We start from the raw sequence: 25,563 nt of genomic DNA, 5'->3' as shown, positions 1-25,563 counted from the left end.
CTGCAGACATATGTAAGTCCTTAGATATACGTGCATGTTTGAGTATGTGTGTCTCTTCTTGTATTTAATAGGGATGTGCGGATCGATCCTGAAATATCGATTCCTCCGATACCAATCATTTATGTTCCAGAATCGATTCTCACATTAAAATATTGATAGTTTAGTAATTTAGAGTAAATTTGTAGTTTATCATTAACAGGAACACAGTGGAAAGAAACGATAACATTCGGATTGTCTACATTCAAAGGAACTACTTCCTCTTCCGCCTTTCATAGTCATGTGCGAAATACGGCTGTATGAATGTCTCGCAGCCCCTTGGCGCGCGCACTCACGACAATGGCTGAGCGTAATTGTGCGGATGTATTTTACCTCCACAAACAGCTGAGACGTGGTTTGGATACATGTGGCAAAAAAAGTGAGGTGTTGTGGCCATACTTGCCAACCTTGAAAAAAAAAAAGAAAAAAAGAAGAAAAAAAGAAGAAAAAAAAAAGAAAAAAATTTTGTGTTTTGGAGTTTTATCTTTCGGGTGAACCAGTTTGTGTCTGAGCGTGTTGCTGGGTCTGAAATACACTGGGATGTCATGCTTGGAGAAAACTCTCCTGAGTTTCTCTGATACACCGGCTACATAGGGGATGACAATGTTGTTGCGTCTGTCCTTCTTATCCTCCCTCGCTGGTGTCTGGTCTTCTTTTCTGTGCCTCTTTGCTGACTTTAAAAACTCCCATTTAGGATAGCCGCACGTTTTGAGTGCTTCCTTTACATGTGTGTGTTCCTTCTTTTTTCCTTCAGGCTTAGAGGGAACACGTTCTGCCCGGTGGTGTAGGGTCCTAATTACTCCAAGTTTGTGTTCCAGAGGGTGATGGGAGTCAAAGAGGAGGTACTGGTCCGTGTGTGTGGGCTTCCGGTAAACTTCGATGTTGAGGTTGCCGTTCTCTTCAATGTGCACAGCGCAGTCCAGGAAAGGCAAACAGTCGTCCTTTGTGTCTTCCCTGGTGAACTTGATGTTTTTATCCACAGCGTTGATGTGCGCAGTGAAGGATTCCACTTCTTGTGTCTTGATTTTGACCCAGGTGTCGTCCACATATCTGTACCAGTGGCTGGGTACTCTTCCTTTGAAAGAGCCAAGAGCCTTTCTTTCCACTTCCTCCATGTAAAGGTTGGCTACAATAGGTGACACGGGGGAGCCCATGGCACAGCCATGTTTTTGTCTGTAAAAGCCTTCGTTGTATTTGAAATATGTAGTGGTGAGGCAGAGGTCTAACAGTGTGCAGGTCTGATCGGGTGTGAAGTTGATCCTGTCTTCCAAGGAGCTGTCTTCTTGTAGTCGTTTTCTAACAGTCTCCACGGCCTCCGTGGTGGGTATGCAAGTGAAGAGAGAGACTACATCAAAGGACACCATGGTTTCATCTGGATCCAGGGCAAGTTTCTGGACCTTGTGGGTGAAGTCGGTGGAGTTCTTGATGTGGTGTGGGGTGTTCCCCACGAGAGGAGCAAGGATGGTAGCAAGGTGTTTTGCAATGTTATAAGTAGCTGAGTTTATGCTGCTGACTATGGGTCTGAGTGGGACAGCTTCCTTGTGGATTTTAGGAAGTCCGTAGATGCAGGGTATGGCATCCCCTGGGTAAAGGCGGTGATATGTAAGGCGGTCAATGATTTTGTCCTTTTCAAAGTCTTGAAGGCAAACTATAACTTTCTTTTTGTAGCTGCTTGTGGGGTCTCGCTTTAAGGCTTCGTAGGTATTGTTGTCACTGAGGAGAGTAGTGATCTTTGTATGGTAATCTGTAGTGTTTAGGACCACGGTGCATCTTCCCTTATCAGCTGGTGAAACAGTGATGTTGTGGTCTCTTCTCAGGGAAGCGACGGCCTTCTTTTCTTGTATTGTGAGGTTAGACGGAGGGACTTTGGCACTGGAGAGCGTGGCTTAGACTTTCATCCTGATTTGCTCTGCTTCTGTCTGTGATAATTTATTAATCCGTATGGCGGTTTCTGTGGCTGTGATGAGGTCCACTATGGGTAACTGTTGTGGAGAGATGGCAAAATTGAGTCCTTGAGATGCATTATGTTGGTTTTTAGGTTTTCTGGGAGTTTGTGTCATCAGGCTTGTTCTACACACTGTCAATCAAAGCTACAAGCTGGCATGGCGTTAGCTTTGATTTGGAATCACTTTTAAAAAGGTAGATTTCCATGAAAAGACTAAATTTGTTTTCTTTCTTTATACAAAGTTCATCCCATTTTCACAGGCTCATTCTGACCAATCAGAAGCCTCCATTTCATGCACATTGTAGCAACTTCCACAGTCGCTAGAGGCCGAGGATGGAGCCTGCCTATTTGCATGACACGCTGTCAACTTTACGCAATAATGCGAGAGGTGGAATTGCTTACTTGTTTATTAAAGTGCTTTGAGAGTTTACAGAGTAATGTGATCGGCTCCTGATTCAGACTCTTAAAACATCACAGGCTCTAATGCAACAAGGGGAAACTCGTTGTGCAGCGGTCAACAAAAACTACGGCTACCCAGCCCTCCTCTCTGTCAAAATCAAACCAGTGAATGACAGACTGACAACGCCCACTTAATTTCACCGCTAGCACCCACGTGACTTCCGTTACACATCACCATAGCAACCAAACAAATGAAAACCCAGTGATCATCAAAATTCAATACATTTAATTATGGCTCCTACACACATCTTTAAGTCGTCCTCTGCTGAACATCTTCTGAACCATTAAGAAACTTTCCTGAACTTTATCTTCTAACACTGGCCTGATGTTTCACTGTCAGTCTGGAGTTTGGCACATAGTGTTTGTATGCAAACTGTAGTGGGTCCTGGGCATGCTGTACCTGTGGTTGGAGGACGTCAAACCTGTTGAAGACGTAGTTGAGTTTGTTTGCCTTCTCCACATTCCCCCCCAATGTGCTGTTCTTGGTGTTGTGGCCCGTGATGGTTTTCACATCATTCCATTCCTTATGGAATTCCTTATGTCACGTCACATGACTCATACATTTTGATTAGCACCCAAAGAACTAAAGAAAGGCTAAAAGGACGTTCAGCCAATCAAATCCCTCCTAGGAACAGGAAGTCTAGAGAGGAAATGGAGCAGAGAAGGAGAATCACCAGTTTAAATGTCTGAATTTTAAACTGGTGACCCTCTAAAGAGGCTTTTATTGACTCTTTCTGTTTTCATTACAGGTTTTTTCACCATTTAAACTTTTTAATATCAGATTGAGAAATAACTTTTTAGTTATTTCTACATTTGACACAAATAATGACTTTCTGACTTGACTTTGGACTAATCTAACAACTCAGCCTGGCTATGTTGGACTTGGTGTGGAAGCAGCTCCCAGTTTGAGTTCAGGAGACAGACACCCTCTCTACTTTGAAGATCAGCTTCAAACTTTCCTTTTTGATAAAGCTTATAGTTCGAGCTGGATCAGGTGACCCTGAACCATCCCCTAGTTATGCTACTATAGGCTCAGGATGTTGGTGGACTTCCCATGATGCTCTGCTTTCTTCTCCCCTCTTTTCACTCCTGGTGCTTTTATATGTCACTACTGCATCTCCTTAACTTTTGTCTCCTCTCTGCCTAGTTTGTATTTTGTTCTTGTCTCTCTGAGCTCATCTCTTCTCTTTCCCCTCACCCTGCAACCAGTCATGGTGGATGCTTCTCCTGGAGCCTGTTTTCACTGGGAGGATCTTTGTGTCAAAGGGAGTTCTTCCTTCCCACCATCACCAAGTGCTGCTCACAGTGGATTGTCTGATGGTTGGGGCTTTCGCTCTATATTGTAGGCTGTTACCTTATACTGCTAAACAACTTAAGATGACTGCTGGCGTCTGTTGGGAATTGTCACTTATACATACAGTTACATTGAATGGATGTAAATTGATAGATGTTATTGTGACAAAGAGAAAATGATTGTTGACAGATGGATTGTTGTTTTGTGTGTCTGCAGTCTGTCAGGCTGTCTGATCACAGAGGAAGGCTGTACTTCTCTGGCCTCAGCTCTGAGCTCCAACCCCTCCCATCTGAGAGAGCTGGACCTGAGCTACAATCATCCAGAAGCCTCAGGGATTAAGCTGCTGTCGGCTGGACTGAAGGATCCAGGCTGGAGACTGGACACTCTCAGGTATGGAGAGAATGTCTGATAGAGGAGGAACAGATGGAAACATTTCCTGTGTCCTTCACTCACTTCCTGTTTGTTTCCTGCGGCCTCCAACCTACTTAGCAGTAGCTGGCAATTCCTATTCACCTAAAATTAGCATTAGCCACTAATGGCATTCTACTAAGCATTAATTCCTCACTAATATAACACTAATTCACATCAAATTAGCTTTAGCTGCAAGCATCAGCCAACTTAGAACTAGCTGCAAACATTGTTAAAAGGGAAGTGAAAAGTTTTAGCATTATCGGGTAATGCTAACTCGCATCAAATTAGCATTAGCTAATAAAAGCAGCCTTCTTAGCATTAGCTGCTCACATTGTTATAATGCAAGGGGAAAGAGTTAGCATTAACGGATGATGCTAAGTCACGTCAAATTAGCATTAGCTAGTAATGGCAGCCTACTTAGCATAAGTCCTCACATCATTATAATGCAAAGGAAAATAGTTAGCATTATTTGATAATGCAAATTCACATCAAATTAGCAATAGTTATTAACGGTAACACACATCACATTGTTAAAATTGAAGGAAAAATAGTATAAGCATTAGCTACTCATATTTTTAAAATATAAGAAAAACATTGTTAGAATTAGCGGATAAATTAGCATTAGCTAATAACGGCACCCTATTTAGCATTAGCCGCTCACATTGTTAGAAATTAAGACAATATGGTATTAGCATTAGTTGCCAATGCTTATTCACCTAAAATTAGCATAGCCACTAATGGTAGCCTATTTAACATTAACTCTTTACATCGCAGGGGAAAAGTTAAAATTGAATGAAAAATACTGTTCACATTAGCTACTCATATTGTTAAAAAGTACGAAAAAAAATTGTTAGCATAAGCGGATAATGCTAATTCACCTCAAATTAGTATTAGCTAATAACGGCAACCTACTTAGCATTAGCTGGTCACATTGTTATAAAGCAAGAAAATATGGTATTAGGATTAGCTGCCAATTCCTATTCACCTAAAATTAGCGTTAGCCACTAATGGCAGTCTACTTAGCATTAAATCCCGACTAATATAATGCTAATTCACATCAAATTAGCATTAGCTGCAAGCATCAGCCTACCTAGCACTAGCTGCTCACATTGCTATAAAGCAAAGGAAAACAATATGAGTATTAGGTTCTAATGCGTATTTGCCTTAAATCAGATGTAGGTGCTAATGGCGGTCTACTTAGCATTAGCAGCACAGATTGTTGTAATGCTAGGGAAAAGAGTGTTAGCATTAGCCGTGCACATTTTTTAAAGTTAAGGGAAATAGTGTTAGCATTAGCTACTCACATTGTTAAAAAGTAAATGTTAACATTAGTGCATAATGCTAATTCACATCAAATTAGCATTAGTTAATAATGACAGTCTATTTAGCATTAGCAGATAATGTTGACCTTGGCCCACTGGAAAAGTTCAGAACTAAAGATTTAGGAGTGTTTCTCGATAGCTCTTTCTCATTTGAGAAACAAATAAATTCGGTTATTAAAACCAGATGTAAGGTTTATATTGTTGACTGTCATTTATGCTTAGAAATATTTACTCATATATACTTAAAGTTTTATAATCGATTGCATAATGATAGAGGTTTGATCCTTAGTAGTCTGTAAAGACTGTGTGTGCCTTCCAGAGTGCTCTGGCATGCACACACCACTTGGGGTCATGAGAGAGGTCGTACCCTCTCTTGCTGATTTATGGTATAGGAGGACACCTACTCTGTGTCTGGATAAGTATAAGAGGCCTTTGTTAGGGGGACCGCTGGACTCTTAGCACCAGCTTTGGGGTCACAGGGTCACATCTGGAACACACACCTACACTATGCACAGACTGGTACTCTTTGTTCATACCTGTGTAAGACGTCATAATGAACTTGTGCATATTCATGTAAGCTCAATAAAGAGCAGTGTTACGAGGGAGCAGACGAGAGCGACTGAGGTCAAGTGAAGGAACGGTGCTGTCACAGTTCTCTCCCTCATCAATTGTCTGGTTCCAGCGGTGGGTCTGTGCTAGACGACCCATCACCAGCTTTTTCCACTGGTTACCAGTACGTGGTAGAATCCACTTCCAGATCTGGTTGTCTTTAAATCTGTGAATGGATTGGCTCCATCTTATCTCTCTTTAACAAAAGAATCCAAGTGGAGCCCTCAGGTCTGCAGATAAGCAGCTTCTGACCAGAACTAGACGTAAAAACAGAGGTGAGCTTTATCGATGGCTGCAGCCAAACTCTGGAACAGTCGCCCTTCACATCAGGTCGTCACCAACACTGGACATTTTTAAAAGCCGGTTGGAAACACATTTGTACTCTGTAGCTTTCAATCCTGACCAGTCTTTATAGTCATTACTGTGTATGTTTCCTATTTTCTCTCTACTCTGTGCAGCACTTTGGCTCAAGCTGTTTTTAAATGTGCTGATAAATAAATGTAGATTTCTTTGAATAAAACAGTGGAGCCGAGCTTTGAGCTCAGTGTGTAACAGTGTGTGTGTGAGAGCCATGTAATGTCCATGTGTGCATGCTGACTGTGCTGCTCTGACCCCCCTCCTCCTTTCAGGGTGGAGCCTGCTGGAGTCCGATGGTTGAGACCAGGTCTGAGGAAGTGTAAGTGTGTTTTTAATGGGATTCATGAAAACAAAGCAGCACACATTCAACCATCTTCATCATGTCAGGAGTCATCATCAAAGTGTCAATCAATGATCAATAACTGCAGCTGGATTGTGTTTGTTCTCTCCATCAGATTCCTGTCAACTCACAATCGACACAAACACAGTGAACACAGAGCTCCAACTGTCTGACAACAACAGGAAGGTGACACGTGTGGAGGAGGTTCAGTCATATCCTGATCATCCAGACAGATTTGATGTTTGTAAACAGCTGCTGTGTAGAAATGGTCTGACTGGTCGCTGTTACTGGGAGGTCGAGTGGAGAGGATACGTTTATATATCAGTGAGTTACAGAAGCATCAGAAGGAAAGGACGCAGTAATGACTGTGTGTTTGGATACAATGATCAGTCCTGGAGTCTGATCTGCTCTGATGATGGTCCTCAGTCTGTCAGGCACAATTACAGACTAACATCCATCTCCTCCTCCTCCTCCTCCTCCTCCTCCTCTGTCTCTAACAGAGCAGCAGTGTATGTGGACTGTCCTGCTGGCACTCTGTCCTTCTACAGAGTCTCCTCTGACACTCTGATCCACCTCCACACCTTCAACACCACATTCACTCAAACTCTTTATCCTGGGTTCAGTCCCTGGTCTCCTGGTGCCTCAGTGTCCCTGTGCTGAGTGGAGTGTAAAGAGTGTCTCCTGTTACAGAAACACTCTGACTGTTGAACAGATAGTTCAGTCTGTACATGTCTGTCTCTTTCACTCACAAACACGTTTTCAGATTCATGGATTCAATCAGTTGATGTTTGAAACTCTTCTAAATGATTCCTTGTAAACTTCTTCCTCTTCAGTCACAAACAAACAGGAAGTGATGTCACATGTGTTCCTGTCCACACAGCAGAATGAGTCTATTGCTGACAGTGATGTACAAACAGAGTGAGCATTTCTGAGGCCCAAAATAAACTGAGTAGTTCACTGAATGAACAATGGACTGTGAGCTCAGTTCCTTCATCATTAGTATGGATTATATATGTATATGTATTATATTAGTATCATATATATCAGGTGCTGCTGCTTTCAGTCATTGTGCAAATGTGCTGTTTGTAAGCTTGTAAAGCTGCAGTCAGCTGAGACTGAAGAAGTCACCTGATCAGTGAGCAAACGTTTCTGAAAACGTCCAGATGAACAGAATCAACCTTTTGGGATCAGCCAGCAATGCAGCATCATTGTTGTTCAGCTTCAGAGGTTTGCAGGAATGAACTGATGACCAGAAACAGCTGCAAAGTCCAAGAAAATACCAGCTGGAGTTCAGCTGCATTTGAAGAAGTCAAAGAAAAGTAAGGATGGCAAAGGGCGACGTTTTCTTCCAAAGAGCTGCAAACATGGTCGACGCCTCATTAGAAGAATCATCTGGACATTTGTGAGGAACTCTAACCAAGAAAGCAACGTCACACAGATCCAACAGACAGTTTCCATGACTGCAAGTGTTGAGTGGAAAAATGCTACATTGCATTATTGCATCCTCTCACCACAGGAGGCGCTGTTGGCACCACTGATTGCTGATCAGCTGTTCTCTGATGATCTGATTGATACTGTGAATAACGGGACTCACTGAACTCTGTGACACAGTGAAGATTACAGAGTTTAACTTCAACATCTGACTGACGTCACACAGACAGAAGGATGAACCAGTGAGGCACAGAACACAGTTACTGGAGATACTGGATCAGCTCCATGTGAACCTCTGATGGAGAAGCTGCTGAGCCAGAGAAACATCAGGACATGACAGCAGCTGCACTTATCTAACAACATGTAGCAGAGCTGATCTATGTTAGAGGATCTATCACAGCAGCTGAAGCCAAAGTCCAACACTGGATACCAGCTGAGCCTGTGCTGAGTGTAGTGTTACAGGAAAAGGGCAGAAACACTGGTAGCTCCCAGTGATGCTGACTGGGGCACAGAGCTGAATGATGCAGCATCAGGACACTGTTTCAGTCTGACTGACAGAGAAACCTGTAGCTGTATCTACATGTGAGGCAGAGGCCACACAAGCAGCTTTCTATGTTTCACAGTGACTGAGATCTTCAGTGGGGGTGGACATGCTCCTGTACAGACCTCTGAGGAGAACCAAGGTGCAGTCAAAGAGTCCAGTCTGTCCTCACAGATGTGAACATGTGCTTTCATCAGGTCTGCTGTCAGCTAGCAGGCTCACATCAGAATCACTGTTCCTGAAAAACACAGTCTGTGTGACATCATCAGTCAGCTGATGGTCCCAGATCTGAATGGTTTCTGTCTCTACTGAGGAAGTCAGAGAATATCACTGAGGTGTGGATCAGGTCTGAGTGAGCTGTGGAGGGACAGCTTTAAACAGTCCACAGGTCTCACGTCCTGCTCAGTCTGCTAGCAGATACCTCGTATTGTTCCAGATGTGCTGACATCAGCAGCAGCACAGCTGTGTGATACCATGAATCTCAGTTATTGATCCAACACACAGTTAATACAAAGATCAGGATTTCTGAGAGTAATCATTATGAGTCTGAACACATGATCACTGAATGTTAGTCTCCACAATAATAAGCTAACACAAGCAAACACAGCTTTCAGCTCTTATTTTGAAACTGGCTTATTTAGAGAGCTGTGATGTGAGCGTGCCTGGCTCTGAGGCACTTGGGTCAGCCTCTGTTGTTTAGAAGTGTTACAGACTGTGAATGACACAGACCTGTCAGTTTCCATGTTTGTCTGTAACACAGCTCAGGGCTCCATGCTGAACGCATCCATCCAGTGTTATTGATCCAGGACTGATACCAGCATTGGGATCAATACTACAACACACAATCACATGTGTCCACGTGATGTGTTTGACCAGCTTTATTCATTAATGATCAATCAGCTTATTTACTGCATCTGAGTCCAGCTTCATTTAAATGATCCAACCATGAAAATGACATCAGTCCTACAGAAGCACTTCATGCTAACAGGAAGTCATTGATTAAGGTGGAATAACACAGAGACACAACCACTCACAGCTAACCTGACCCCACTAACTGCATGTGTTTGGACTGTGGGAGGAAGCCGGAGTACCGCAGAGGACACACACAAACACGGGAGAACATGAAGCTCTGAAACAAAGATGGTGGATTTGACCTCAGGACCAGGCGCGTAATTTCCAGGGGGGTTACGGGGGTCATGACCCCCCAATAATCAGATCCAGCCAATATAATTAAGTAATTGGTTACCTTGGGAGAGTTTAAGTCTGTCTTAAAGGAACGAGAGAACAGCTCTTTTACTCAGTGTGATTGTTTTTAATGTACTCTTTTTGTATTTGATCTGTTATTGTATATTTTACACATGTTTGTATGGGATATTGTATTTGTTTTAAATGTTATATACCTATGTGGTATGTGACTTTTGTTGCTATGATGCCAGGTCTCTCTTGGAAATGAGATTTTTAATCTCAATGAGATTTTTTACCTGGATAAATAAAGGATTAATAATAATTTCATCGTTCCAGTTTATAAAATTATGAATTATCTTGCATTAATAGCTTTTTGATTTTCTTTAATCGTTTCAATTATTATCAGCAAAATAGTTCCATGTTTAATCATCCAGTAATGTAACCCCGCCTCCTCCACCGCGTACTTGGTTCTACCCAACCGACTTTCTCTACCAAACCTTCACTGTTTGCTGTGTTTGTTAGCACAGTCGCTGATGCCAGAGACTGCCAGTGACTTCAGTCTGAGGTTTGAAGTTTCCATGTCTGTGTGATGTGTGGTGTGAAGGCTGCTGGTTAAACTGGGACGCACTGAGTGCTCATAGAGATGCTCCATGAGTCCCAGTACAGACTACAAACATGGTGGAAACTTAGCTTTGATATCCACACACTCTGCACGTCTGTGAGTAACTGTGATGAAGATGTGCAGAGATCTGTGTCCAAACAGGAGAAAGACTGTAAAGACTCTGTGCTTCTAACAGCCTCTGTTAACATATGTGAGGCTGTTTGTTGTTGTTGCCATGGAGCTTTGCACTGTTTGGGTCAGCAGGTCATGTGATCAGTGTGTTCTGCTGGACGATGGTTCAGTGTCAGGTTTGTTTGCATTCATCAATAAATATCTAAATAAATCAAAGACTCCATGTTTGTTCTTTCATCATGTGACCTCTGCTCATCCATCTCTGTGTGTATCAGGATACATTTGGTTCATAATACACAGAAAAATCAGAGTTAATACCTGTAATAAATGTGAAAGATTCCTGCAGTGATAACCAGGCAGGACTGAAACACATCCAAGCTGTCACCACGGTAACAGCACCGCCCATCCACAGGTGAGGGGAGGAGCAAAAAGAGGGACTGTCACCATTTTATACTAAAAACACTCAACTAATGTTTCTAACATGAAACAAATAAGCCCACATTAATGTGAGCGTTTATTAAATAATAATAATCATGATTTCCTCCTGATCTCATTTCCACAGCAGAGAAAACTGTGGTGTATATTGAGGTGGAGGGTGTGGTCTGTGGCTCAGGTGTAGAGTGAGGGTGGGGTGCACCACAGCAGCATGCTGGGACTGCTGAGGGTGGAGGAGGGAGTGATGATGACATCATGAGCAGCGCAAATAATTAATCACCAACACAGTTGTATTTGTTTCTAGTATAGTTATAAATAAGCTGATCAAATATCTGCTGACTGATTAGATCCAGTATCTATTACAGATGAACTGGATATCACAGCATGTTGTTAACCCGTCATATCAAACTAAACAGTGTTGCAGGTGTAAATATCCTCCAATAAAATCAGATGAGGGCTTCTGTTGCCAGGTAACGATGATGTCACCCTGGATCTTCTGGAGTCTGATGTATTTCAACTGATTCATTTATTCCACCTTAACAGTTCATTCCTCAAATCAAACAGGATATTTGACCCTTAAAAAATGTACCAACAAATAATTTTGCAATAAAATATTTATTTCTCAGCTTTTACAAGTGAAATCAAACAAGTTTATTTAAAAGTGAAACCAGAGTGGAAGCTGCTCATATAGAGTCCAACCCAGGCAGCATCATCAAAGTGTCGGCTCTCTGAACACGGTGCAAGATCGCCATCTGCAGGACTAAACTAGTTTTTCTCCTCGTCAACCTCAAGATGACGTCATCGTACAGCAAAACATGCAGATCAGGTGACATGACTGTCTGAGAGGCGGAGTTAAACTGTGGCAGGTAAGCATGTGGAGGAGGAGCAACAACATGATGCTGGAACATCATCATTGCATTATCCAGTTTCCTCTCTAACTGGATGCTGCTGTGAACAAGAACAGCTGTGGAACCAGGGTCCTGAGTGTCATTTATGGATGAATGCAGGTCAGTGAGTACAAGGGCAAGGAGACGTCACAGACATGTTGAAATTGTGATGTGAAGACGGTGGACTGTGGTGGCCACTGCAGACTGTTGGGCTCTGTCACAATCTTCTTCAGTCTCTGTTACAGACGTGGGTTTGCTTGGACAGCCTGATAGCGACTCCCTGTCTGTCTGGAACAAAGCGTTTACATTCAAAAAGACATTTACACAAAACACCAACAACACACGTCAACATCACATGATATTATATATTATTATCATTTATTCATTATTTATTATTGGTCAGAGGGCCCGGTGGTGCCAGTGTCCGGCAGCCTCGCCTCTGTCAGTGCGCCCCAGGGTGGCTGTGGCTACATTGTAGCTTGCCATCACCAGTGTGTGAATGGGTGGATGACAGGTTGTGTAAAGCGCTTTGGGGTCCTTAGGGACTAGAAAAGCGCTATACAAATACAGGCCATTTACCATTTACCATTCATATTTATTTTTCAATGAAGATGACGACCAACTGCAGCTTGAATCATTGAGACACATTAAATAAACTTTGCTCGATGACAATAAGCAGAGTTAAATCAGTCCAATAAGTGTGGAGCCCTTCCTTCAGAACGTGTCTGCGTAGGTTCTCAGTCATCCAGGTCATGTTTGTCCAAGCAGCAACCACAACCTCCCTGCACAACATTTTGCAAAGTCAAATTTGCTTATTGTCCCATCAACAGCTTACACACAGAATCTTCTTTCCAGGAGTACAAATATCTTTACTGTGAGGAAGTGACGCAGAAAATACAACGTTTCCCTCTCTGTGACAATGAAGAAGTGCTTGAGATTAAGTAGAGCGATCCTTCTTCCTTCTTCATTTCCTGCTCGCATCATCAGCTGACCTCTGGCTTCCTTGTCAAGGTCTCTCAGCATTGACTGGAACATCAAATCAGACTCACACCATCTTCTTGTAATGTGGGCATGTCTGTCAGTTGTTTGAAGAGCATCTCTGGCCTAAACACAATAGGAAGAACAACACCGCCCCAAAACAAACACTTCCAGATTAGATGAAGGGCACCATGATTGGAAATGGTAACATTAACACGTTAACTTCCTGTGTTTGGTCTGCAGTGGATGACTCGAGATTCAGGGATCTACATTTAAAAACACACATGTAAAACTGACAGCAAGGTTTTACCATCATATAGTCGACATAACTAAGCACAGCTGTTAACCTGTATGTTTGCTAACATTTGAACTCTTACTGTTGGAAATTCTATCAACAAAACACTAAATATAGTTGAATTCAATCCTACCTGAGCTGGTTGAACCAGTTTTAAATTCAAATTTTATTTATCACACACACAAAACCATACACAGTATGACAGGAGGTGAAATGCTTGTAGCTGTGCAATGCCCGACCAGTTTCATGACATACTTCCTCTTCCATCTGGGAACATAGTCTAAAGACAGGAAGCAGCTACTGTCAGCTTCCTGAATACCCAATAAGAAACAAATCAGGCCAAATCAACAAACCTTTGGGTCTTGTTTTCAAAAGTGCATGTTTGGCAGCTTCTGTCTCTCTTTCCATCCACTGTTGGATGTCTTGTTCTGAAATAGTCACTTGGACAAACATGGGGAGAAAAGATTCACTTGCGACTACAAGCATACGGTCCATTAAAGTCGGGTTACTCGGGGACTCTTTCAGGACGGCAGAAATCTCCTCCTCAGCAGACTGGTGACCTTCTCCTCTTTGTCCCATCTCTGAAGGAGCTGCACTTCTATCAGTAGGAACTGTCAGCTCTCTCAGTTTGAATCGAAATGAGTCATTTTAACTACTAATACAGAAATATGTAGACCTAGATCCAATGACTTCCTCCTCCCATAATGCAATAGTGCATCAGTCAGAAGGTCCAGTCGATGTGATGGAGTCATCTGTTTGTGACTCGTGCAGATCTTCTGAGGAAGGAGCAGAACCTCTCCATGCCTTCTCCATCGTTCAGCCCAAACCCAGGAAGCCTTCGTGTGCTCTACATGATTTCTGATTAACACATATTTGCTGTTTACTGTACAAGAGTGTATCAAAGTATGGACTGAATAGTGTGTGCATGTGCTTAGGATGACATGTGTGTCAGTTGGTGTACATTCACCAGTTTATGTCCATAAACATGGACAGCCAGGGAAACACCTGGAGGTGTTCCTCCTGCATTTGTCTGATAAACACCAAACACAGTTTTATAAACAGAAAATGTTGTTCTTGTGTCATATAGTAAAAGAAGATACTCACATGTATATGTGAGGACAGCACACAGTGTCGTATATGAAATTCAGCTTGATGTTCTTGTCCTGGTATCTTTTCACCAGCTCACTGATGACACTGGATCTGCTCGCCTGTTTAAAACAGATCATCTCAATGGTTTCGAGTCGATAAGAGAAATAATATTTTGGGAAACGTTTGGTGACATTGTTGACTGTAGGTTAGTGACTTAAGCATTGATTAACAACTCAGCGTTCTCCATGAATCATGTTCAAAAACATCAAGGGAATTTCATGACGACAGGAGGCTCCAAATACACCAGTTACACCAGTTACATCTAGTTTTTTCTGCTGGTTTTGTGACTGAAGTAAATTTCCAGCTTTAGAGTTGCTGCAGTCCTAATTACAAAAGGAAATAGTAGTCCTCAATCAACCATAATAACTTTAACATGACAGAAATTATCTTTAAAATAAAATAAAAAATAGGTGTGTGTGTGTGTGTGTGTGTGTGTGGGGGGGGGGGGGGCAACACTCAACATCTGCACATTCAAAAACATCTGTTTCCATCACAAATACTTCAAATGTTGTTTCTTATATAACCAGTCCATTTAAAACTATGACTTATTTAGGAGAGCGCCTCACTAGTGATGGAGCAGTGACATGAAGTTTCCTTCAACATTTCCTCAGCTCAGCTGGTTTGGAGCTCTCAGGATGAGACAGCAGATATTCCTCTACATCTTTGTCTCTTACAAACATGATGTTTCCATCCAAGCGCTCAGTAATACTTCTTCTTTTTCTTACAAGGCCAAAGTCGGCATCCATGCTCACAATCATTGTGCCATCAGTCTGAAACCAAACATCAACACTGGTTCATCCATTTCTGTCTGATGGAACCAAATCTCATGACAGGATGATTAACTTGGTTGGTAGATCATTAGATAACACCTGACAGACTGAACCCACTCCAGTGGACATAAGAGTAGAAAATATGATCTAGTGTCAACATTGAAGGACTTTTCAGCCTGAAACATGTTTATATACAGAAATGTGTCAAATGCTGTTAAACTGTATGATCTGCATTGTGTTGCACTGAGCAATGACACGCTGATGTCCAAACAGAATAGTTTGGCATTAAGTCATAAATCTCTAAGAACAAACCTGTGTTCACGAACATGTTTATCTCTCTTGTGTTTACTGCGTGGGTCTGTGGTCCTCTGGTAAATGTAGCTGTAAATGTTGTTTTCCTAATATACACGAGTACTGCTGCGTTCATGCATCGATGTTCTCCATGTTCTTTGCAAATAATGCAAATGTTTGTGAATGGTGCTGAGCATTTCTATGACATCTTTCAGTGAATCCCACAGGCTGAGCTCTTCTCTCTTTGCCTAACTGCTTGCTGTCTCTGAACCAAAAGAGCTCCAAGTCCCATTATCCATGTTCTCAGCCAGTGGTGTGACTGGTGTGGGGACAGGTGAACCAGTCTGACTGAAGCTGGGAGGTGACGACTTCATTCGTTTAATAACAGCCCCTCTCGCTCAGTTTTTTCATTCGCTCTTGCTCAGATCTCTGCGAACCTGCTCGCAGTGTGTCGCTCAGTGTGGTTGATCATCTTCATCTTAACTTCCTGCTTCTATCATGGTTAAAGCTGATGAATCCTGTGGACATCAAACACTGATGGTGTTACTGGAGCTGAGTGAAGTTTGATGGCTTTATTATCCAGGCTGTGACACATGGCAGCTGTCAGAGCAGAACACAGGAAGTCAGCAGGTGTGTTTCAATTCAGCCTCTGCTTCCTCTGAAGGTCCATGACATCACAGCGAGGCCACGAAGGCCGTCCAGACTCCCAGGCTCCCACAAACCTGTCCTCCTTCTCCCTGGATTTGAAGGACAGGTGGGCCCACCCTATCCCAGCATGCATTGCAGCGTGGTGGTGGAACATATATTTTGGGTCCAGAGATGGAGCAGCGTTCTCTCTGAGTCTTTGAGGCTGTTTCTGTTTGAATCTGGCTTCAGTCTAAGGCTACGTCCACACGTACACGTAAAGGCAGAAATGAAGGAAAACGCTGCTATGAACATGCCACAGCAACAGGTGGCGATATATTCCTAACCGTGCAGAAATGTTGGCCAATCTAGAAGCCTCGGTGGGAAAAAGTAAACAAAGCTGGGGCATAGAAGCAGAACCGAGTCGTATGTGTGGAGGGACAGTAACTGTGTGTATATGTAAGCATTTAAACACTGCAGAGAGTAGAATTAACAGTATTGTAGAAATTCATTTCACCGAAACAATAACGTGGCGCACAGTGTGACGTCAAAAAAGGCGCACACCTTTGACGCTGCGTTTTCTCCGTTTTTCTCGTCCACACGTAAATGACAGGTGAGGCTGTGTGTGACTGCAACTAGTCTGTGACCTTTGACCTCCACACATGAACACACACACACCTGTCAGCTCCTGTACGTCCAATCAGCCTGAATGACATCATCAACCAGTAGCTGATTGGCTGTTAGGTGGTGAGGTGGAGGTGATGCTGTAGCCAGGTCCAACCAACAGCAGCGTTAGGATGCATGAGCTACTGTTTCCATGGACACAACCCCTGATGTTTCAAAATAAAAGCACAGTCAGAGTAAAACCAAAGCTGCGTTATTGTTAAATTATTATAAGTTATTTATTGTTATCAGATTACAAACTGAAATCATTCGTCAGTTTATTACTATTATGATATGAAATTAATGTCTGATGACATGATGGTGAGCTGAGGTGTTGCCATGGTAACAGGCTGTTTATGTGATGGTCACGGGTGGAGAAGCAGCTGAGGCTGCTGATGATGGTGGACTTGGGGACTGGGACTATTGGTGATGATGTCAGGCAGTGAGGGACAGTGGCTTGTGACAGGGAGAGGTTGAATCCTCTGGTGAACACAGGAGTCAGCTGGTCGGCGCAGGCTTAAGTTTCTCTGCTAATGAGATGTCCATATATCCGTATTTATCCCATTGCCTTTGTAATTGGTGATGTATTTCAGGCCTTTTCTGGAGTTGTTATCAGTTATTTATTACACAGTGTCATACAAACAGCAGAACAGTACATGTAAAAGCAGAAATAACATTAAAAGCAAGCAAAACAAACAAAAAGCATAGAAACCCCAGGGTGAAGAGCATTAAAGCACAGACAGAAACACACACAAATTACAGACAGGAAAGAAGCAGTAGAAAGAAGAGCCCCAATGCATATCGGACTCATCTTATCGGACAAGGATCCCTCCTCCCGTTTTTAGGTATCCTTTCATTCGCTATTTTTCCCTTTTCATCTTCCACTTATGATATATACGACCATGCAACATAACTTCTTGCAAACCAATCTCTCCTCCATCACTGCATTGGGTCCCTTTGTCAGCTTAATGGCCAAAGTGAGTCTGAAAGTCTACAGAAAAGCAGTTAATCAGTTAATCCCGCTAACACTTTTGTTGGGCGCGCATGCTAGACATAAGCTGCTATCCATGCTGAGTATGGGTTTACTTCTTTCTGGTGTTTGAGGCAAGGGCCAGACCTTCAGGTGCCTGCGCTGCAGAGACAAGGTGGGTTATGCTGATTTTGTGAAAATAGGCCATCACAGTGATGTGGCAGGACCATCTCATGCAGAAAGAGTGAACATTGAAAACCAGCCCTCTGTAACACATGTCTGTGCATCTCACAGCCAGGCTCATCCCAAATATGGACACTCCAGAAACAGTGAGTGCACATGTAACTCACTCACATTTCTTGCTTTCCTTCATGAGAATGAAAACATGACTACAGCTGACCTTCATCTGGTCTTGGATAAAGGTGATGTGATGTACAAAGAGGCCAGGAAAAGATTCCCTGACAGTATTCATTTGGCAACCGATGAGCTGCCAGACAAAGTTGATGCTTGTAGGTTTCCCGGTATGGGGCATTTGGAGAACCTCCAGAGGAAGCAGTAGATACCTTTCTCAGCTTAGAAGCTGGACTGAGCTGCCTGTTGTCAGATGTGCAGTATGCCTTGCTGATCATGAGTGGATTGTGTATCGCAGTGTTCAGATCCACATTAGGCAAATATAGTTTCTTTGATCCACACTCCAGAACAGCCAGTGGTCTTCCTCTACCACTACGGTCACGTAATCGTGTTACAGCTGTGATGATGAACTTCACACCCCTGAGTGACATGATTAAGAGCCTCCAAGATTCTTAGCAAATGATGGAGATCTCTCTTGCTGCAGTGCTTCTGCCTCCATTTAATAGGCGGGTTCTCCAGCTGGAACCAGTCACTTTGGAGCTGTATAACCACGCACCGATCACAGCAGGGATTGGTCAATTAACATAAACAAATGCGTTGATTGCACAAAACAAACACATAAAATGCAAGTTTATAACAAAGGTAACACAGCAACTCTCAGTTAGAATAGACATACTTTATTAGATACAGTCAGGAGGAGAAATTTGGGAAGATTTCTGTCAATGGAAAATTGTATTTAGTAGTCAGTATAATCTTTTAGTGATATAAGTTTGCATATGGTAGAATGCTGCATGTAATCATGTGTGTGTAGAAGTATATAGTTGGTGTCATATTGAAGGAATGTCTCATCCTAGGAGGTCTGTAACACTCTAGGGTGTTCACCCCCACATCCTGGGAGCATGAGAGAGGTCGTACCTTGTCTTATTGTTTTACGGTAGGATTAACGTCTTAACTGCTACCAAGACTGGCAATTGGGACATGGAATGTCACCTCTCTGGCGGGCAAGGAGCCTGAGTTAGTGCGTGAGGTTAAGAGGTACCGCTAGATATAGTCAGGCGCACCTCAACGCATGGCTTGGGCTCTGGACCCAGTCTCCTGGAGAGGGGCTGGACTCTGTCTGAGTTGCCCCTGGTGAGAGGCGGCGGGCTGGTGTGGGTATCTTGGTATCGCCTCGGCTTGCTGCCTGTACGTTGGGGTTCTTCTCGGTGGATGAGAGGGTTTGTTCCCTGCGCCTTCAGGTAACAGGGAATGAGTCCTGATTGTCATCTGTGCTTACGCGCCGAGGGGCAGTTCAGAGTACCCAGCACCAGATGGGGTGCTGGAAGGGTGCTTCGCCTTGAGACTCTGTCGTCCTACTGGGAAACTTCAATGCTCACGTGTGTGACAGCGAGACCTGGAGGGGCGTGATTGGGAGGAACGTCCTCCTTAATCTGAACCTGAACGGTGTTTTGTTATTGGACTTCTGTGCAAACCTCAGTTTGGTGATAACGAACACCATATTCGAACATGTCAAGCAGCAGGAATGATGATCAACACCTCCAAATCTGAGGCCTTGGTTCTCAGCCGGAAAAGGGTGGAGTGCCCACTCCGGGTCAGGGACGAGTTCCTGCACCAAGTGGAGGAGTTCAAGTATCTCTGGGTCTTGTTCAGGAGTGATGGGAGAAGGGAGCGGGAGATCGACAGACGGATTGGCGCTGTGGCTGCAGCGATGCGGACGCTGCACTGGTCCATCGTGGTGAAGAGGGAGCTGAGCATAAAAGCAAAGCTCTCAATTTAGTGGTTAATCTTTGTCCCTACCCTCAGGTCACAAGCTGTGGGTAGTGCCCGAAAGAATGAAATTGCCGATACAAGCGGCAGAAATGCGCTTCCTCTAAAGGGTGAGCCAGTTGAAGTAGTTTGGGCATCTGACAAGGGTGCCTCCTGTGTGCCCCCAGGGCAGATCTAGGACACGTTGGAGAGATTATATCTCTCAGCTGGCCTGGGAACGCCTTGGTGTTCCCCCAGATAAACTGGAGGAGGTGGCTAGGGAGAGGGAGGTCTGGGGTTTTCTGCTTAGGCTGCTGCCCCTGCTACCTGGCCCTGGTTAAAGCAGAAGAAGATTGATGGATGGATGAATGTATGGATACTTCACACCTCTGGTGTGCAGCTACCCTTAACAGTTTTGAGTGTGTCTAGAGGACTGTAGGATGATAACGACCGTGTCGGCAATGCACACACATAATCCTGAATCAGAGGAACAGTATTGGAAAATGATAAAAACATGAACTCAACTTATTAAACGTTAATATTTACCAGTTACCATCACTCATGTGTGGTTTTATTGATGTCTGTGGTTCTCAGTCACCCAGGTCATGGTGATCTCAGGAGCTTGGAAGGAAAAGACTGAACGTCATTAATTTTTGTCCGAGAAGCTTCTTCATTTCTGAGAACATTTGGTGGAGAGTCCCAGATTTTTAAGGCCTGTTGGGAGTGTCCCTAAGAGGGTTGTGGAGCCACTATTGATCCTCTGCCTAATCACACGGGCCCAGGGGTGAAAACGGGTGTGTCATTGTCAGCAGAGCTTTCTAATATTTATATTTTATCCTGGCACAGTTGGTGTGGAGAACTCAAAATTTCATTGTATTTGTAAATGACGATAAAAAGCTATTTTACTCTATTCTATTCTTTCTCGGATCTTTAAGGACACACTGCACACCATTTTGAGACATGCCAAGTTTTCAGCTAATCACCTTTTTGCACCAACAAGTTGACTTCTTTCAGTTTGAGCAAGCCACGTAGTCTGAAAGGAGCCTGAGGAGTGATACTTGACTGTCACTCATGCAGGGGTTAAAGCTGAGAAGCCTGGAGCTGTAACTGAACATTCTTCTACTCATTCAGGTTTTGCAGAAACTCCCAGGATAGATAAAGAAGAATGGAAATATGTTTTAAACTATGGACAAAGTAACCCTGACACCTTTGAAAAGTCCGAATTAAAATGTGTTTAATTCAGTTTTGAAGTTAAACTCTTGGTTTGTGTTAGTCTTTTTACAGATCTGTTAAATAACATGTTGTTGTTGCTTCACAAAGAGCAGGGGCGCTGCCAACTGAAACTGTGTTGCAGGCGGTTTCTAGTATTTCTAGTCTGAAAATTTCCTTGGAAGACTGAAAGCAGGAAACACAACCACATCAATCATCATCAAACAAAGCAGCTTTATTTCACCAGTGATTAAAGATGAAAAAGCGAGATAATGCAGATTTTAATGAGCAGATCAGGACCAACCTGTTCAGACCTGTGTTCATATACAACTGTCATGTTTTATATCTTTATCATTTCTGTCTGAGGCCCTGACCTCATTTTTCTTTCTTTGGTATGTTGTGCTGATTCTTTCATTATTTATCCAATAAGTATTTTTATACACATGATGGTGGGGTTTTCTTTTTGGCTTTGCTTCACCACATTTATACAAACACTAACTCAGTGGTGGTGCAGTACTTGTACCACAACAGATCCCAAGTGCTGGATTTTGGATGTCTTCTTCCAGTGTTTGTTCACAGTGTTTTATGAAACAGTTTTAAGTGTGTAAGTGACACTGTCCCTCCCTTTAACTGGAAACACAAACAGATCAAACCAGCTTGTTCCAAGAAGTCAACATTCAGGTTTTAGAGGCTGAGGTGGAGCCAGCTGTGCTCGACAGGAAGTTCTGAGACTTATTGTGTCAGTGTTTGCCGGTGAGGTGATCCAGCTCAGGTGAAGTGAAGTCTTCAGCTCCACTCTGTGAACTCTTGGATCTGTGAGGAGAACCAGGACTCCGCGTCACTGCTGTAAGTGTCTCTGATCATTCAGCTTTCAATTGTCTTGGAAAGTGTTTCTGTTCAACAGGCAGCAAACATTTTCTCCTTGTTACTGCTCACTGACATCTCAGACTGCTCACTCTTTATCAGAACCACTGCAGCTCTCAGACATCACATTCTAAAAACACATATAAGACAAATGCATCATAAGATTTGTGTTTGTGGAGAATTTGTCCTGATCTTTACACCTTCACCTCACCTTCTTTACACCTTGAAGGTTTTACAGAGGACTTTGTACATATTTGTAATATACTATAATGTACTTCAATTCACACAGAGCAATTCTTTCTAACCTCTCAGAGCACTTTGATCACAGTCCACATTCATACAATACAGCACTTTATCCTGAACACTTTGAGCACTCATCTCGCTCACATCAGCAGCCAGTTTAGACTCACCAGTTAACCGAAATCCACACAGCTTCTCCCTCTGGTACAGTGCGTGATATATTACACCTCCGTTTCTCTACAGGGCACTGTGAGACCATTAATCACTGCTGCTGATGTTTGCTGCCTGTCTCTATCAGAAGTGTTTAGATGATGGTTCAAAAACAGAATAAAAATTGAGACGTCATGTAGAGTTGAAATTGTATATGACATGATCTTTTAATGAGTGACTTATGTATATATATATATATATATATGTATATATTGTGCTATTCTTAGTTAGCATACTGTCTGTCTTGTCTTAATGTTGGTTTATGTTGGTTTATAATGGGGCACTGTAACAAAAAAATAATTCCCCCCAGGGATCAATAAAGTATTCTGATTCTGATCTACAAGCATAAACTTTACAATCGTGTAAAATTATTGTTGTACTGAGGACTCATGCGGGCATGCTACTCCATACACAAATACGAAGCAACCTGTCAGCACGTAAAACTATTTTATGATAACAACAAAAACAAATAGAGGGCCATTTTTTTTATAATAGTTTTTTTTGTGTGATTGTTTCCAGGGTCCTGACAGAGACCATTGTATCTTCCTGCTGTGTTAAAATATGATGGTGAACTGAGGATTAAAAACAGAGGGTCATAAATCACATATCAGAAACAGACCAGGGTGTAATGTGTGAAAACTGTTGATGAGTCACATGGGACACACTATTCCATGTTGGCCTTTGCATTGAAAATGTCCTCTCCTGTTTTTATAGAGAAAGATGGAGACGTCTGTAGATGAACAGCTGCTGGATATTTTGGAGGAGTTGGGTGAGGAGAAGCTGAAAGCCTTCCACAGGTGTCTTCAGGATCCTCAGGTACTTGGTGGTTTTCCAGCCATCAAACAGTCCCAACTGGAGACAGCAGATGAACTGGAGACAGTGGATTTGATCATGGAGACATATACTGATGATGTGATGAAGGTCACCAACTTGATTATAAAGAAGATAAGAGAAACAGGTACCACAACATCTCCAACAGTAATAAAATACAGCAGTGCCAGTCTTTATAAAACCTTTTTCTTTGTTACTTTTGTTCCACACTATTGATGCCTCCTATTTGAAATTCGTAGGAATAACAGTGGTTACAGTTGAGTAACATTACACGGAAATTGATGTAACTGGACCCAAATACTCGGAGTAATAATGTGTAAATAAAGAGATGTCCACGAGGTAAAAGCAGTTAGTAAGAGTATCGTAATACTTGGGTAACAATATGATAACCTGTGTGAAATAGGGAAATAATGTCTGTGAGTTTGTATCTTTACATGTTTATACAGTTTTACTTGGAAAAATCTCATTACAATAATAAGGTGCTACTGGCTGATGTTTTAGCATGTTTGTATCTTGTTACCATATAATACATAATGCAATAATACAGAATGTAACTGTTGTGCTTAAAACTTTTGATTATTACATAGAAACACACATGGTAGTTTCTCTGTAATAAGCAGGATTGATGCAAAAATCCAAATTGCCTGTTTCCAGTCAATAACATATAATTAACTATTAAAGCAAACAAGACAGTGGAAAGTACCAAAAAGGGTGACCAAAAAACAAGGGGGGGGGGGGGGAGACAACCCACCCCTCCCTCCCCACACCATTCCCTTATCCCAGAGTGCTATCAGCTTGTTTTAACCTATGGTGAAGATCACATAAACTCTCTTTTGTTCATAATTTCCAGATACTCAATGAGTGGCCTCCAAATCTGATCCAAGTCGTCCAGTTTGTCATTTATAATAGGCAGATCCTTTCCAGATTAAGAGTATCTGTCAGTCCTGAAATCAAGGTTTTCAGAGAGGGCACTTCCTATCCCCTCCATAGCAGGAAAATCAGTCTCTTTGCAAACATTAGGCCATAGGACAGGAGGGAAGTCTGTGCACGCTTACGTTTTTTAGATTGTTCCGACAGTCCAATAAGAATCAAAATGGGGTCAGGGTCTAATTGCATATCAAAAAGTTTGGAAAAAAAGTAAAACACAGAAACCCCAAAACATTGTAACTTGGTACACATTACAACACTTTTAAGCAGATCAGCTTCTGCACATTGACATTTATCACAAATTGGTGACGTTTCAGGAAATATCTCATGTAATCTTGTCTTTGAGTAGTGCAATTTGTGAATAATTTTAAACTGAATTAACCTATGTTGCGCGTTGATAGAGCATGAATTAACATAATGTAGCCCTTTAGCCCAGATATCATTCTGAATTTCCGAGCCTCTTACCTTTTCCCAAGCTGATTTTATTTTACCCGTATCCTTCTGTCACAGTGTCTGTAATATCTCATATATAAAACCAACAGCATGCTTTTCTTTTATACAATCCACCAGGCATTGATCAAGCTTACCTGCAGTTGCAGACTCAAATTTTTGGAGTTGGGACCTTGCATAACTCATTATTTGAAGGTATCTAAAGAAAGCAGAGGCTAATAAGTTGTACTTCTCCTTAAGCTGTTGAAATGAAGTGAAGAACCCCTGGAAATACAGGTGTACCACATTTTGCAACCACATTTCCTTTCAGCAATCAAATGTCCCATCTAAAATGGAGGGTGTAAATGCAGGATTAGCTGTAATAGGTGTCAAAATTGAAGGGTCATCTAATTCTGGATCTACTCACAGATCATAAGTTTGACTTTCTCTGTTTGACCGAGACGTGGCAACAGCCCAATGACTTTTCGTCGCTCAACGACTCCACCCCCCCGGGGTTTGTTTACACCTGCGAACCTCGTAAGTCCGGCCGTGGTGGAGGTCTCGCGGTAATCTATCGCGAGAACTGGAAAGTCACGCTGTTGTCTGTACATGTCTACAGTTCCTTTGAATCCATTCTTTGTCAACTCTCAGGACCTGTTCCAACTGTCATGGCTGTTATTTACCGCCCTCCAAAGTCTAATTCTGTCTTCATAAGTTACTTTGTTGATCTGCCGACTCACATAGCTACTGTTTCCCCTAATATAAAACTCCTGGGAGACTTAAATATTCATTTGGATAACAGTGATCATCCTCTCACCAAAGACTTCTCATCCTGCCTCGATAGTATTGGCTTTAAACAACACATTAACTTTCCTACTCATACTAAGGGCCATACTTTGGACGTAGTTTGTTGCTCTGGACTTACTCCTTTTAACTGCAAAGCTGATGAACTGCTAATTTCTGACCACTTGCTTCTTTCTTTCAATGTCAAAATGACCTTTTCTATAACTAAGAACGATCGTACCATTTCT

At 42.5% G+C, this 25,563-nt stretch overlaps 2 protein-coding genes across 3 annotated transcripts in view; both read left to right on the top strand.

Annotated features, from left to right (window-relative positions):
* LOC112431813 (protein NLRC3-like) overlaps window positions 1-10,802 on the top strand; it is a 132,144-nt gene extending 121,342 nt beyond the window's left edge. For both annotated transcript variants that reach the window (XM_076879340.1, XM_076879343.1), the window contains 3 exons: window positions 3,951-4,124; window positions 6,706-6,752; window positions 6,889-10,802. In XM_076879340.1, the coding sequence (XP_076735455.1) occupies window positions 3,951-4,124; window positions 6,706-6,752; window positions 6,889-7,433 (766 nt within the window). In that variant the 3' untranslated portion in view covers window positions 7,434-10,802. The remainder of the gene's footprint in view (window positions 1-3,950; window positions 4,125-6,705; window positions 6,753-6,888) is intronic.
* Window positions 10,803-21,734: 10,932 nt separating this feature from the next.
* LOC143416655 (protein NLRC3-like) overlaps window positions 21,735-25,563 on the top strand; it is a 39,574-nt gene continuing 35,745 nt past the window's right edge. The window contains exons 1-2 of the mRNA XM_076882104.1: window positions 21,735-21,877; window positions 23,060-23,303. Coding sequence (XP_076738219.1) covers window positions 23,066-23,303 — 238 coding nt within the window. The 5' untranslated portion in view covers window positions 21,735-21,877; window positions 23,060-23,065. The remainder of the gene's footprint in view (window positions 21,878-23,059; window positions 23,304-25,563) is intronic.

This window comes from Maylandia zebra, linkage group LG3 (genome assembly GCF_041146795.1).
Source record: "Maylandia zebra isolate NMK-2024a linkage group LG3, Mzebra_GT3a, whole genome shotgun sequence".
Classification (NCBI taxonomy): domain Eukaryota; kingdom Metazoa; phylum Chordata; class Actinopteri; order Cichliformes; family Cichlidae; genus Maylandia; species Maylandia zebra.
This window is presented reverse-complemented; position numbering and strand designations above follow the sequence as displayed.